The 17303-nt window shown below is 30.3% G+C and overlaps 1 protein-coding gene across 1 annotated transcript in view; it reads left to right on the forward strand.

The window, feature by feature from the left end:
* Positions 1-17303, forward strand: part of LOC111642235 (ubiquitin-conjugating enzyme E2 variant 1-like) — a 47913-nt gene that overhangs the window by 24717 nt on the left and 5893 nt on the right. Inside the window, exon 4 of the mRNA XM_023388547.1 lies at positions 7944-8069. Coding sequence (XP_023244315.1) covers positions 7944-8069 — 126 coding nt within the window. The remainder of the gene's footprint in view (positions 1-7943; positions 8070-17303) is intronic.

The raw sequence follows: 17303 nt of genomic DNA on the forward strand, positions 1-17303 counted from the left end.
CCAGCAAACCAGATAGTTGATTTCAGAGACAGAGTTTATGTTAAATGACATTTAACAGCCAAATGGCATCTAGATGTTGGCTGACTGAACTGCAGTTTAAAGTGCATTTCAAAGATGATGTTCATCTATTTCTGAATGCCATCTAAACAAATCTCAACAAAACATTGTTTGTTACTTTCTTTGGCATTACTCTCTTCTTTTAGTTGTTTAGCCAATCAAGTTATTCATTTGTATGTAAAGTTTATAACATTTTAAAATTTTTATATTTGTTTATAAAAATTCTGACAATTTAAACCATGTCAGAAAAAACTCTGATAAGGTTGCCAGTGATCTTCTGAAAGCTTCTGATAGCATAAAATCTTAAAGTCGTCAACAACCATAGTTAGGCAGTTAATGACAATCTTTTTTCCATTTCAATGTTTAATTTCATTGCCAATATGATGTAAAATATGAACAAATCCAGATTTAGAAAATTTATACTGAATTTGTCTTTGGAATAGATTTTTAAGGAATTATTCCAATCTTGTATTACTCTCCTTCATAATTGTTGAGATTAATAATTTAAAATATTTTATTATTATTGACAAGACTATGTCTTGTTTATAAAATCGTACTGCCTGATGTTCTTACCAGCATAGATGTATGAAGGAGTACATGTCGAGAGTTGATATTTGGCACAGAGTATTAGGTGTCCAAATCATTTGCGCATAAAAAAAATTCAGACTCATAGGTAGTCAGGGACCGAGAATCAAGTCAAAATAAAATACAAAATGGCGACTCTCTTCTACAAACAGGCAAAACTGCCACCTCACCCCACTGAAGTCAGGTAGGGAGAAAGTACCATCCACAGTCATTCTAAGAAGTGAACTCTGACTTTAGGACCTTGTAGTTGACCCTATAGAACATATAGTTTCTTCTATGTTAAATAAAATTCGTAATCTAATTTTGTAAATTTGGGAGTGCTTCAAGTATGACATAAAAACGGTTTTATGTCGTTACAAGTGGGTTTTTTTAACATTATCTAGTATAGTAAAATCGTAGGGCCAATAAAAATTTGACATTATATTAGGGTTGTTGTTACGTTCGATGACTTTATAATCGGGTTAAAATGTATAGTGTTTGTGCAAAATAAAAAAAAGAATTTTGGACGATACAATAACTACGATTATTTTTTTCAAAAACGGGAACTTTTTGTTACGCATCGACAAAAATTCAACCCGGGCTGACATGCAATGGAGAGAAATTTTGAAATTAGATAGGTTAATTTCATCGAAGATGCATCATGGATGATCTTGTGGTTGTGGCCAGCGAAGTTTGAGTGATTGTGCCCAAAAGCAGTGATATCAAAGATAGGAGAATGAGAACGAGACCTTCCTTGAGCATCAAAGTGATTCCGTTTTTGAGACATAGTCTTGTCCCAAATATGGTTTTGCCATTTTACTTGTTTACTTTTATTTCTATAAAAAGTTTTTGTAATTATTAAAATTATCTTGTTTGCTTAACAGAACATTCTGATAAGGAGGATTTTAACAATAATAAATCTGAAATGCATTAACATTTTATAACCGACATGATACTTGAATTGTAAATAAAACCATCTGGTTTAATTGTAATCTTCACTCATTTGAATATTAGAATTGGAACATTTAAAACAAATTTAAGGTATTTAATTATATATTTTTTTCTGGTCCAAGCAATTAATTAATGAATAATTTTGTTGAGTTCTCCCATTTATAACATCTATCAAAGGAACACTATCCATTTTTATGTAAACCGTACCAAGAACAAAACAATTTGACAACCTTCACTCAAATTAAAATGCCATCTAAACCTTCTGTCGAGTAATTTTAGAAAGTAGGTCAAATTACTGGTTTCTAAATGCTGTCTAAATTGTGGCAAGCAACAAATGTTGTCTCTGCAATGAAATTTTTTTCAACCACTGTCTAGACCAGGGATGGCAACCTGCAGCCCACATTAATATTTTTTGTGGCCCTCATCGCATAAAATGAACAAATATATCAATTTCCCAGCTTAAGGAAGTATGCAGCAAAAATTCAAACGTTATTTTCTACAATTTATGTATGTGAATAGTTTTTCCCGCAATGATTTTAGTAAAAATTAAAACAAGAAACCTGCTAACAGACACATTGAAACTAATTGAAAGCTAGCAGTGACTTATATTTAACCAAATAATTTCTGATATTATATTTACATCAGTTCCAGAAGCTAAATTAAGTATACCTATGCTAATTTATAATTATATATGAATAAATAATTGTGATTTACCCCATTTTTCTTCTCTTTTCTCTGTATGCAGCCCACGTCATTTCAAAAATTTCAAAATATGGCCTTACATAGAAAAAGGTTGCCTATCCATAGTCTAGATGATCCCTAAATTGTCATTGGTGTCTTTTTCATAAAAAACAACTTTACATTTGATAGTGTTTTTTAATAGTAATTAGTTAAGAAAAGAAGAAGAAACATATCAAAGACTAGTTTAATTCTTTTATTTTATTAAAGTAAGTAATATTGCAAAAGAAAATATAGAAAGTATGTAATTCAACCCTCTTTATTGTTTACTGCATCACACATGTATATACTTTAACCTGCAAATGTCTTGGCAAATGCTTTAAAAACATTTAATTAGATGAGCAGATGTAATTACAGCGGATTGTAAAATAAATAGGACATCCGATGTCTGTTAGATGTTCTTTTTTTTCTGAACTTCACTCTACTAACTGTTATATAAACACTCTTTATTTAAAATTATAAAATATTAAATATCCAATTTTTTCATCGAGGCCCCTAAATAAACTAAGTATCATATTACAGGCAGCAGTTAACATGCTAAACATTGTCTCTGCAATTAGTCCAGAGAAGTGTTAGATCTTACCAAGGAAAATGGTTTATGATCAGGAACTTGTTCTCTGAAGATTCCAGAAGGAGATAGATATTTTTCTACCAAGTTGGATTTGTGTCAGATTCGATATAAAGCATCATTTATTTGCACAGTCATATCTTTCCTGATGTCAAGTCCCTCTTGACATGTCATAAAAGGAAAAAGTTAAGTCATTAGGTTGGGCAATTACACCAGCTACACAACAGGTTCTTCCCCTCCTGTCCACTGCTCTAAAGGTGTTCAGATGTTCTCACACAATGCTGAAATGTGTCAGGGCATCATTGTGCTGGAACAGCATGTCTCTGTGCATGACAAGGAAAACATTGTCTATGAGCTTTGGAAGTATGTTTTGCAGGAAGCCAAGGTATAATGTCCAAATGTGGCAGCAAGATGACAAGTCCCAGCAGATGATTACAGACAGTACTGCTGTCAGTAACAAATACTTTGTATCAGCAAAAATTGTCACAATTTGAGTTTTGTTAAAAGCAACCTCTATATATTTGTTTTACTAAGTTTTATGGAAAAACTACCAAAAATCAAGTCAAACAAGTAGGAAATTGTTAAAATGTGATCTTTCTTTGTTCAAAATTTTGCAGATGTACTCAGTAAGAATTTCGTATTTGATTTGTACTTAATAAAAATATGGTATTTTTACATTAATGAATATCAGATACAATTATTATGTTAAGTACATTTCTAGATATGAGTTTTCTTTAAGCAGGACTGGACTTCCATCATCAACTTGAGCTGTTGCTAAAGAAGCCAAAAACAAAATACAACTTTAATGATTTTTCAAATATTCTTAAAATGTCTAATTCGGGGTATTATAGTTAAAGAAATGCAAGAAACGATTGTTTTGCATTGAAAGATTTCATGTGCATAGAAGCTAAAAAAAATCAAACAAATGGCCATAACTTCAGATATTCGCTTTATTCCTAGTAACAGAAAATTGTTTTGGGAAACATACCTCTGCAAGAATAATTTATATTGAACATATAAAATATAACTTAGGTTTTTGTATTTTTAAAATTCAGTTACTTTTGTTTATTATGTTCAAATGTTTTTGTATATTTATGAGGACCATTTTTAAAGTAAGAATAGTTTTCATAAAATTTGTCCAATAAACAAAGCATTAATTATAAATACATCACACTAGCCTTATAATGCCTTGCAGTTATTTTGGAATGTAACACAAATGTTTTCGGTCCACGCATTGGAAACTGAATGGAACACTAATCACGCCAGAAAAGTTTTTGCTAGAACTCCCCTGAAGAAGGTCCTAGGGTGGACTGAAAACATTTGTGTTACGTTCCAAAATAACTGCAAGGCATTATAAGGTTAGTGTGATGTGTTTATAAGAATAGTTTAGTTATAAAAGTGATAAAATTTATTGTAACTCAAAGTCCTTGTTTTTACAATGAAATATGTCTTACACTCGTAAAAAAAATAAAAAATTCATGTTAAAATATGTATTTAAAAATGTAAAAATATGCAATATTGAAGATTTACACAAAAAATATCCTTTGAAGTGTTCTTTTATTGTGTTCCAGTGATTGTGAATGTATGTTTATCCATTCACAATCACTGGAACACAATAAACACTGGCAAAGTTTACTTTTTATAGGCTCTTTCCCACCTATCTGAAAATTTGAAAATATCCAACATCGCAGGAACTTTTGAACAATTTACATAAGTATAGGTGCAGAGTGACTACAAAAGAAGGTCAACTCTGACAGTGTTGATTGTGTTCCAGTGCTTGTGAATGGACATTTAGAAGACTTGGAAGATTTTTTTATAGTGTATATTTTTACATTTTTAAATAGCTTAAAACTATTTTTTAACATAATCCCCATTGACATCCAAGCATTTTTGATATTGGGAGATGAGCTTGACAATTTCCTTGTTGAAGAATTCTAATGCCTATTCTTTGAACCATTTGGTGACAGTCTCGTCTCATTGGTGTTGTCATGGATTTGCAAATGTTTTCTACATGAAACTTTCTTTAATATCAGGAAAAGATGAAAGTGAGAAGGTGCCTGGTCCTGACTATACAGTGGCTGGTTCAACACCTTCCACTGAAACTTTTGCAATTGTTTTGAGCAGTGTGAGGACATGCATTATAATGGGTTATGCCAATGGTTCTTTACCTCACACCATAACTTTTTAAAGGTTTTACTGTACTTTCCACATTGATGGTTTCTCCTCAAGGCAAATAATCAGAATGCCTCTCTGGTTTCATAAAACTGCAGGCATGACTTTTGTGATTGAAAGTGCCTGTTTGAACTTTTTGAGTTTGGTTGGAGAATGTGAGTGGTCTCATTCAAGAGACTGAGACTGTCACTTAGTCTCAGATGTATAGTGAGATATCTGTATCTCAACTCTTGTCACTATATGATTGAGAATTCATCCCCTTCCATGTGGTAATGATCAAGAAATGCCCAAGAAGCAGCCGTTCTCTTTTGTTTGTGTTCTGATGTCAACATTCTTAAGACACACCTCACTCAAGTGTTCTTGTATTGAAGATGTTCACTGACAGTTTCATAAACAACAGAATGAGAAACATTAGGGAAAGCTTTATGAAGCTCATCAATTGTTAATATTTTGTTCTGTCATATGTGTGCATCATCAGTAGTTTTCAGTTCTTTGGTTATGACAGATGGATGTCTGAATCATTCTTTATCATGCATACTTGTTCTCCTTTCATTGAATAACCAACACCATTTTCACACATTTGCCTTGTTCATTATACCCTTCCTCTATGCTTTGATTAGCTGTCAATGAATTTTAGCCAGGCAAATATTTTTTGCATTTAAAAAACAAATCACCAATTGCACCTGATAATCAATGGGATTGGTGATTGACATTAGTAATGAAATGTTACTAAGAAATTACCTCTGAAGAGCTTGAAGCTAACTGACTAGATCACAGATTTGTTAAAACACATTTCCTACCATATGGCCATCCAAAGCATTAACTTGCATTGTTAATATATTGAAATGATTCTTACTTTAAAAATGATCCTTGAAAAATACATATTGAAATAATGCATTTATTATTTACACTTATAATCTTGCAACTTTACCAATGAGAGTTGTTTTGGGTAAACTCTCTCATTACTACAATAAAGTTACAAAGTTTTATAAATAAAATACAGGTAGCCCTCGGTTTACGCCGATTCACAATAACGCTGCTGTGCAATTTGCCGTTTTGAGGTGTAATTCCCCGATTTTCCCTATGCTAGACTGATTTTCATTTCAGTGTTGACTTATTTACCGAGCCGCGGCATTGTACATTTGTTAAAACAAAGATTTTTATTGAATATATTTATTTTTTCTGTTTAATATTTTTAGGTATGTATACATTTGCATTAAATTAATATTAAAATACTAAACATTTAGATACCCACAAGTCAAGATATTAAACTTAATAGTCCAATAAATGGCGTCCGAATCCATAGCGCCAATGAATCTATCCTGTATCAGTTCATTCAGGAAAACACCTTACGATGCAATAGCACTTCCAGCAATCACAAATTATCATTAGTGAGACAAATCTACTTCTCGTTGGCCAGACGATATTTATCTCTCCTTAGCCACCTTGAATTTTCCCGCTCAAACTGACCTTATATATGCGCTATGGCGACCGGTGGTCGACCAATCAGTGTCTTCGCTCGTCCGTAGCTCTACGTCGGGTTAACGTATCCTTTCAACTAAGGAAAGTTTGACGAAGTTTTTGAGTTAGACAATGTTGGGAGCAAAGTGCAAATGTAAAAAAGAGCATCATATTCAACCATATTCCGAAATTCTTAATGAAAGAAATCAAAAATATAAACAATTAAAGATGGATACTTTTTTCCGAAAGATGTAAGAAATTCGAAAACAAAAATTTTTAAATAAAAACATTTTACTTTATTCTATGTTAAAATACATTTTAAAAATTAAATTTATATGTATTTTGTATTATATTGTATTAATAAACAAAATTATTAGCTTATTTTTCACTTATGTAGAACCTAACCCTATACCTCACTGTAAATAAGGGTTCGTTTTACGCCGATTCGATTTGCGCTGGCTTTTGTAGGAACGGAACTGTGGCGTAAACTGAGGGCTACCTGTATAAAAATATTTTAAAGTGTAATACAAGAAACTACTACAATGATTTTTCATGCATTAGAAACCACTTCTGCATTTTTAAAATTAATGTACAGTAGAGCGTCGATTTTCCGAAAGTCAACCATCCGAAAGAATTCCAGTCGGAAAATTTAAATTTTCGCCAGTGCTGTGGCGCTTCAATCTTTGGCTATGTCTTGGGCTACTCAAATATTTTACGTTTTTGATACTAAATTAACATCTGAAGTATAATTTTTTATTATTTTTATATTTTTCAATATATTTATTTTGTTTGTACAAAATAAAAAAATAATTTTTAACAATACAATAGTCTTTGTTAGGCTTAACATCGACGAAAATTCAGCGCGAAGTGACACACAACGGATAAAAATTTCGACATCGGTTACGTTAAACTATTTTTTCGTACGTAAATCAGTTATCCGGACAACCCCAGTTCCCAATTGATTCGGAAAATCGACGCTCTACTGTATTTTTTATTCCTACTATTTTTATTCTGTAATTATGGTAAAAACTGTAGAAATTACAAAGTTTAGTTAACATCATGTAAAACCACAAATTAGTTATATTTAACTGTGATTATTTAATTGTTATAACACTTTTTCTCATCACAGAAAAGAAATAAAAATAACAGCACTGGGAATTGATGAATCATCAGAAAATGTTTGAATGAATGAGCAAAGCAAGTGGGGGTAAAGCTCCCTAGTAAAATATAAAATTATTTAAGTTTGTTTTCATAAGCTGAAATTTACTTCTACGAGTTAAATTCTAGAAACTATTGACATCTTTAATGTATTAAAATGAAATGTATTAATTGTTGTTCAGCATAAAACTAGTATAAAAAAAATGGTAAATTTTAAATATAAATTTGATTCCTGGAGTAGATTATAATAATAATAATTCTTTATATCTTTCAGACACCTTATGAAAATAGGATTTATAGTTTAAGAATTGAATGTGGACCACAATATCCAGATGAACCACCAAGTGTCAGATTTATTTCAAGGATCAGAATGACAGGTGTTAATGAAAATACTGGCGTGGTAGGTTCATTTTAAATTTGATTATTTCTATAGTGTAAAAAAACAGTAAAATAGTGCTAAGCATTGATTTAATAATAATGATTTGATAATCAAAAGTTGCTTGATTAAAAGAATACCAAAATGATTTTTATTTTGAAACATACAGTAGATACCCCTATAACATGGTAGATATGTTCCGTGTTTTATGAAGTTCATGTTCTATGAGTCCTTAAATACATGGGCCAATCACAGCCCGGCACGTATGCAGTTTACGGACTATAGCTGTTTGAAAGGTTTTCTTCTGTAAAATTAATTGATTCTAGACTAATTTGACTCAACATTTCCAAAACACGTATAATTTTTTGGGAATAATCCATATAAACTATGCTATAAACAAAAAATTGTAGGATTACTTACCGTTAGACGATGCCATTGCTTAAGCTTGTTTTCGTCGTGGAGCGGTGCATCAAACGGTGGGTGCATGTTTTCTGATAAATTATTTTTCTGCAAAAAATTCGCTGAACTTTGGAGACATCATTAATAAAAATAGAATTTTTATGGCCGTTAAATAATAAATGGTTTTTAGTAGGTCCGCTGCTCGTTTAAACTCAATGGTTTGTGCAATATCCGCTATTGGTCTAGATTCAACCAATCCTATCATGACACGAGTCGGCAATGACGTTTTACCATATTATGAGAGTCTCTTTTAGCGTGTTTATACGAATACGATCACAATTTTTTCGCCGTTATATATGAATCTGTATCATATGAACCCGTTTTATAGTGGGGTCTACTATATTTGAACTATCTTCAGTGTTCGTATAATATTTATGTATAACTAAAAATAGAATATTTACAAAATAGACCATATTTTTAAAAAATCTTATAAAATAGAAAATTTCTAAAAATAGAATTTAAAATGTTAAGTAATTAATATAATAATAATAAAACAGCAGTGATAAAAATACATAACATGAGTCATAAAAACTAAACAATAAAAAATAAAAAATGAAGGTAAATAACTATAAAATTAATAACATTTATTCATTAGCCTTCTATAAAAAGAAGAAAAATTAAATGAATCAAATAAGCAAATTTGAGTGTAATCTTTCAATCATGCTCACTAATAACATGTAAGTGTTGCAAAAAATTGTATAAGTGTACTTGTTCTAGAAATCTAAGAGGTAAATAACTGCATAATTTTATAAATATTTGGAACAAACCAGTTTTAATTATAGAATTACACAATTATTTATATAATTTTTTAGAATAAAAATTTATATTGTTTTTAAGTTATTACTAATTATAAATCTATAAGTGCATTACAATTTTTTAAAGATCAGTTTCTTCAGGATCATCAATAAAGACTTATTAGCTTTCTATGTTGTTTATAATAGTAATGACTAAGTTTATGTTGACCCTTTGACATGAAGTTAATAAAACTTACTGCAGTTTATTTTTATCATTATTTTCACATATAATTTAATAAATTAATGAAATTAAAATTTTTTTTAATATAAACAATGAATACAATAAGCTTTAGTAATTATCCCAAGCATATTGTGTGATAAATATACAGTAATGTGTTGATTATCCGAATCAATTATGGACTGGGGTTGTTCGGAAAATCGATTTTTCGGATAACTGATTATGTACGAAAAAATACATTATTAATATAGTATATTAATATATCATATGTTTAAATTTTTCTCTGTTGCATGTTGCTTTGCATTGAATTTTCGTTGATGTTAAGCCTAACGAAAATTTTTATAATAATAATCGTGGCTATTGTATTGTTAAAAATTATTTTTTTATTTTGTACAAACAAAATAAATAGATTATATTGAAAAATAAAAAAATAAAAAAATTATACTTTAGAAGTTAATCTAATATCAAAAACATTCGATTCAGCATGACACAGTCTGACTGGAATGCTTTCGGTTAACCGACATTTCGGTTGATAATTGACGCTCTAAAATAGTTACAAATATAACTGAAAATTTGCAACTATCATTATATCAATTTTGTTTGTTATTATTTACAAAATTTCAATTACAGTATTATAGATTTGCAAATGCATAGAAAACTGTATGAATCACTTTCTGTTCAGCAAATGTTTTGAATTTGGAGGATGTAGATAAAGTTATGTTGTGAAATTGTCAGATCTTTTAGATCCTGATGTAGACAGTTTTAGCTAAATTGCATTTTATATGTTAGAATCTTGTTATAATGAACCACATGATAATGATATTTTAGATTTTTCCTGATTCAACCTCCAGACTACCAGTCTTTAGTAATTTGATTATGTCAGATTTCTTTAAGAAAGATCATCAGAAGAAATATTATTATTAGTTTATTTTTTATTTTTTGGATTATCATTCTTACGTTATTCATGTATATTTTAATATATTTAAATTTTTGTTTATTTTTGAATTTTTGTGCACCTTGTTTTTGAGTTTATGTATTATATTTTGTAACTTATAAGGTCCAATTAGAACTCATCGTAGACTGCATATCATATCAACAAAACACCTTGTAAATATGTAGCTGTATTTATTAAATTTGAATGTTTTCAGTCATATTTAATGACCTTTATCAAGAATAAACAGAAAAAATCAAACACTTAGAAAATTTGTATTAATGATAAATGCGTTTTGGAACGTTTTTAAAAGATATTCTAATGAAATTACGTGCACAATCTCTACAACAGGCTAACATTAAATAAACATAATAAATATTAGCATGTTAGTAATCATGAAAAGAAGCACTTACAACGACCTTCTGTTAAAGTACATAAATGATACACAATGTATTACTGTGCACCCATCTGTGCTAGAGAGACTACAAGCAAGAGTTGAGAGGTTTGCAAACAGACTGCTGGCTAAAGAACTGGGTTTGACGAAAATAATAGTCCACTCTCAGTCGGTACCTAGGCTATTTGGATTTGCCAAAATTCATAAAAATGATAAAACCTTAAGGCCTGTGGTTGATAAAGGATGTGCACCCACAATATTATTAGAAAGGTTTGTAAATGGGTTCATTCGCACTCACCCCCGCATCAATACAGCATAAAACAACCTTTGGAACTTCTCCATAAAATGGCAAATATGAAATCGCAAGAAGTTAAATATATGACTGTATTAGATTTCAAGGCACTGTACCCTTCCATCAAACTGGAACCATGTTTTCACCATTTATGGGATTTCCTTTTAAGCAAGATCAAGTCTCCAGAAAGGAAGAGAAAGCAGATATTAGAGATGATGCATCTAACTACTTTTTCATCTATATTTAACTTTAAAGGCATCACATACATGCAACAGAAGGGTGTAGCCATGGGAAGCTCGGTGGCAGGTACTTTATGTGAAATGGTTTTAAGAACGCTAGAGAATATATTTATGCCAAATTATGATACACAAATTCTAATTTACGCATGGTATGTCGATGATGTGGTTATTTTATGGAAAGTAAAACTCAACTTGCAGCAATTTATAAAGGACATCAACGACAAGTTTGGCCTCAAGCAAGAAAGTGATACGCTTATACATTTTCTGGATTTATCTATACAACTTGACAGCAAAGGAGATTTTCTTACTAAAGTCTACAGGAAGTCTACTTACAACCCGATATTTATCCCATGGAATTCGCACGACCCACTAACTTATAAACTCACAGCATTCCAAGTGCTCATTGCACGAGCACACTCACATTGTAGCAGTACCCAAGACAGAAACTAAGAGCTGAATTATGTCAATAAACTATCTAAGAAGTATGGGGTCAATATTAAAGCCATTACTACCCAAGTTAAGAAACGCCACAAGGTGCGAAATTTACAAAATACAGAGGAGTTCACACTGATGGAATATAGGGCCTCGCTGAGCAACATCTATAGATGTATATTAGCTGCTATGAACAAAAGAATAATATAGAAAAGGAATCCAACTATCTACCAATTGCTAAGGGTGGACAAAGATGCTATGGACAAGAACTCTCTTCCAGGAGTTTATAGAATCCCTATTACAGACACACGGCAGCAGAATAAGATGTTTTGTATCAGAGCCACCAGAAGATCAATCAAGAAAAAGCTGTCGGAACACCAGCCATAAGAAGCGAACAGCCTTGCACAGTGCTGGCTACTTATGTCTTAGCAGACCCCAAGAAGTCAAAGCTGAATGGGACCACGCAAGATTGATACAAGTAGTTCACAACAAAAAGTACCTCCGATATGCAGAAGCTTGGCATATCTGCAAAACCAGTCAAAAGGGGCAATCTATCAACTTCAGTGAAGCAAGTAAAGTATCGGCAGCTTGATGATAAAGCATCAAGAATGGTAGCGAAGCGGCTACATACTTAAGGGCAGAATTCTTTAGTTTAATATATTTGCCCAACTCATTTCGTTATTTTTTGCTTTTTATTTGTTTGCATTGTTATTTTATATTTTTTTTTTGTTTATCTTGAACATCATATTATTTTTTAACGTGCTAATATTTATTGTGTTTATTTAATATTAGCCTGTTGTAGAGATGACACACGTAATTTCATTAGAATATCTTTTAAAAACGTTCCAAAACACATTTATCTTTAACACAAATTTTCTAGGAGTTCGATTTTTTCCATTTATTCTTGATAAAGGTCATTAAATATGACTGAAAACATTCAAATTTAATAAATATGGCTGCACATTTACAAGGTGTTTTGAGTGTGTTTTGTTTATAAGGTCCAGTGCTAAGATTTAAATTGTTTATTCTGTGGAATGTTTTAAATTTTTCATTGTATTCAAATGCAACTGCAATTTGTTTTGTAAGTTTATCTTGAAGAAGGTCAGTTAAATATGGCTGGAAACATTAGAGATTAAAGTGGTTAATGCAATTTTTAAAGTTTTTTGTAGTGTTTTAGTATTCAGCATTGCATTTTTCAATAGTTGAAACATGATAAGCAAAGAATGATTGCAGCAATCAAACAAACTAAAAATTTGGTGTAATCCTAGCTACAAGAGCAGACAAAAGCAAGAGCATTGTATTTGAAAAAGAACTAAATAAATGAACCATTGACCTTATAAGTTACATCAAGTTACAAGTTGTTCAAACCAGGACTTCATATTTTGCTATACCTACGTCCAAAAAATAAACATGATTGTCCAGTCTATAAATAGGAGTCTAGATATAATGTATAGAATAATTTGATTCTCATCAAATTAGAATCTGGGAAAAGGTGAACACAAATACAGTCCTATCAACATTATGAAGAGAAATCAGCTTACAGGTGGTAGTATCATGGAATTGTGCCGCATTATGCTTAAAGGTTGCATTAAGCTTGACATTTTATTGAAGAATTGCATTAATAATGTTAAGATGATAAATAGGTGTTATTAAAAGCAAGGATGATAAAAACTATTTATCATTATATTATTTACACTCATTTATTATCTTAATGTTATTTCTAAACTGTGTATGTACACCATATACTATTAAATGCCATTAATACAAGAAGATACAAAAATAAGTTTTTGGAACGCCATGCGAGATTTTTACAAGGTGCTATGGATGCAGATTTCATTTTTATGGATGATAACGCTTGTGTATGTACATAGTCTGCAGTCATTAATAACTTTTTGATAGTATTTATTGCATGGAATGGCTAGCAAGATTTCTGGACCAGAATATCGTAGAATGTGTAAGATGTTTTAGGAAGAAAAGTTGCATCCTGTCAGCTTCTACCAAGAACATTTCAGGAGCTTCAAAATGCTCTTGTTCAAGAATGGACTTTACTCCTGACAGAGCTGATAAACAACGTTATTATTATCGACAAACTTTGAGTTTGAAAGACATTTTTAGGAGTTTCTTCAAGTTTTTTATAATGAGATTCTATTGTAGTATAAGAATGCCATCAGATGAATGTAATCATGGAGTTTGATAAAGTAGAATGGAAATTCAGATTAGATATTTTGGTTTTTTTCTGAAGTTTGGTTTCCTTTCTCACATATCTTCTTCTCCAGGTCATTATCCTGAATTCTAGGAATTGAAGTCAAACATGGTGTAACACTAAAAAATTGGTTGCATTAGCTAACATTCAAAATAAAAAACCCTTGTGATGTAAATTTTTTCCAGGTACTCCATTTATTTCAGATTTTTTTCACTTTTTTAGCCCTCCTCTAATTAATTTTTTAATTTTATTACAAAGAATAATACTTTATATAAGGAGTTTATTTCAATATTTTAAGAATGAAATGCAATAAAATATTGTAATTTTTATTCATCTGTAATATCATCATTCAACTTTCTAAAATAATACGTTGGCATGCAACATTTGGAAATAGAGTTTTCTTTAATTTTTGATGATTAAATTATCCACAGCAAAAACTAGTGAATCATGGCCAACTGGAATATCTTTGAGAGTAAATGAACATCTTCAACTTTCCAGCAAAATCTGTTTAATTACTAATGTTTTCAACTTACATTAATGGTTTTATTCGGGTAAACTCAACTTTAACAACAGTTAAATGTTGATTTATTGGGAAAATTCACCTGGGAGAAGGAAATTGGGGAAAAATCGCATTTTTTAGACCTGAACATCTCCAAATCCCAGGGAGGTTTGGTGTTCTCCATGTTCCACAAGTTTGGTAACATTCCCTCTATAATCCCTGCCACAGCCTTCTTGCCACAACAGTACATTAATGTGGCCATAGCTCCATTAATTAGAAGGGCCTTTTTATTGACTTCCACATAAGTCTTTACCAACTCTGAACTTGATGCCATCTGATATGGCTCTTCCATGTCCTAAACAGAGTTAAAATATCTCTTTTCCCTGTTACTATCTTACACAGTCTTATGGATTGGACTGTAGTCCGTCCTTCTATATCATTTTGTGGCCACCTCACAGTCTGGATTTGCCATATATTTAGGCAAAACGCATTGCTTTTACCCATTGCCCCGTGCCCAAGTCTGAAGAAACTTTTATGTAATGACACCACCACATCCCACTTTGGGACTGTGTGGCGATGCTCAAGTGCTATGATGAAGTGGGTCTGGTGTGCATTTGGGAGGTCCTTTTCACCATGTTGCTGTTGCCTTGCAACTCCCCCACCCTGGATTTGCCCAGAACAATTCTCTCAGTTCGTGTTCACATTCCCCTACAAATATTTCAGACTAATGTATTTTTCCCTCACTTTACCATTCTGATTGTCAATCACAAGAACAGAGTAGTCACTTTGCCATAGATCAAACAGGTGCCTAAGAAGATAAGAAATCAGATAGGATTATCATACTGAACATAATATCAGTTTTTAGAAAGGGAATGGCTGCTGGCTACATGTTTAGATAAAACAAGTTGTAATGTCATAATAAATTTATTTTCAAAAATACTGATGAAACAAAAAACAAATAACTTTAATAAAATGGAACAAAAATCAGGAAGAACTATTAAATTTGATATTTATTTTTTTTTATCTCAGCTAAATAGCATTTTAGTAGCATTAATAGTAATAATTCACTTTTTAACCAATAAAACAGAATGTTTTGTGTTAGATGTCACATGAAAATTGTAATAATGATAATAAACCAATAAGAATATTTGAATAAAAAGTTTTCATTTTTTTAAAACATTAAAACAAACTTTTAATATTACTTCGAGTGATTTTATTTGCTGATATATTGAATAATATGTGTTTATAATTAAGATGAAATTCTGCATTTTAAATCATATTAATGAAAGTAACAAGATTTTGTTTTTGTATTGTATTGTATTAAAATTTAATAAATTTAATTTTTTCTTAGATATTTCTTACATTTCTGTTATTTGTATTACACATTTTCTGAAATTTTATTGGTTGTATTTATTGTTTGCAATTTTATAATAAAATACATAACTATCAGCTAATAAATTTAGAATAATTTTACAGGTATAAATTATTTCTGTTCATATATTACAAATATTTTATTTAGTAATATAGAAAATATATTACTAAATAGAAATGCTACTTAATTTAAATAGTAACTGATACAAATTTTTATTTACTGATATTCATTTTAACAATTATTACAATGAAAAACAGAAAATATTGATACTTTGGTAGATAATGTGCTATATTTTCTAACATAACAAGCAAAATAAATTTATTTTAATCAAATTTGTTTGTTTATAAATGTTGATTCAAAAATATATACATCTAAATAAAATGGTAATATCAAAATAATAAATTGAAAATCTGTAATATTCTAAATTCCAAAATTAGAATACAGTCAAACCTCAGGTTTGAACTGAATTCATTCCTAAAAGTTGTTTGAAAACTGAAACAAATTTTCTCATTAGAAACAGTTTAAAATGGATTAATCTGTTCCCAACCCCCAAAACAAAACCTGTTTTTTTTTTTTTATTTTATTTTTTTAGCTGTATTTCATGCATAAAAATGCTTATAAAGGCAATATAATATATTTTATCTATATGTATTTATAAATATCTGTAAATATATTAAAAGCAAAATCTTCTGTCCCCACTGAAACTGAAACCAACACTTTACAAAGAAGCAGCATGTAACAGTTCACACTGGGTTGCCTGTGAGATCTACAATTTGTTCCTTGAAAGGACCACCCGTAAACTTCCTCTGTGGACTCAGCATGGACTCATGGAAAAGATTAACAAAAGGGAAGGAAGGTCTCTGCATAAGAATAGCAGAGACAAAAAGATTACTTTTGACTCTGAGTTGAAAATACAGCTAATTGTTTGTCCTGTAGCAACTGTTCTCTAAGTTTGAGTTTTGAATAATAACCTTTGGTTATATACAGATATGCAGGTTTAGTTTTTATATTATTTTTAATAATTTTTATTTGTATATTATATATTAAAAGCAAAATGTTTGTCATCGCCCCACACAAATAATGTAAATTTAAAAATTAGTTTGATTTACAATTTGAAAATTTCAAAACAACTTTTAAACAGTTTTTAAAAATTTTTTAATTTTCAATTGATTTGATTTTATTTTAAATTTTGGTTTCAGTGTCAATGGGTAAAGTTTTAATTATTACAGTAATACCCCGAACTTACACAATAAGTGGGACCAAGCGATAACTGCGTAAGTCAAATTCGTGTAAGTTGGGGTATAATTTCGCATTTAAATACATACAAATAATTTTTAATTGGGACTGGAAACTAAAGAAAACAATAATTTAGAAAAAAATGTTTAATAAAATCTTAGATAATACATATGTATAACAAATTAGGCCTATATTATTTTACAATTTTTCACATTTACTTGATTATTAC

Source organism: Centruroides sculpturatus, unplaced genomic scaffold, assembly GCF_000671375.1.
Source record: "Centruroides sculpturatus isolate CEXI.00-Female unplaced genomic scaffold, Cexi_2.0 scaffold1471, whole genome shotgun sequence".
In the NCBI taxonomy this organism is placed as follows: domain Eukaryota; kingdom Metazoa; phylum Arthropoda; class Arachnida; order Scorpiones; family Buthidae; genus Centruroides; species Centruroides sculpturatus.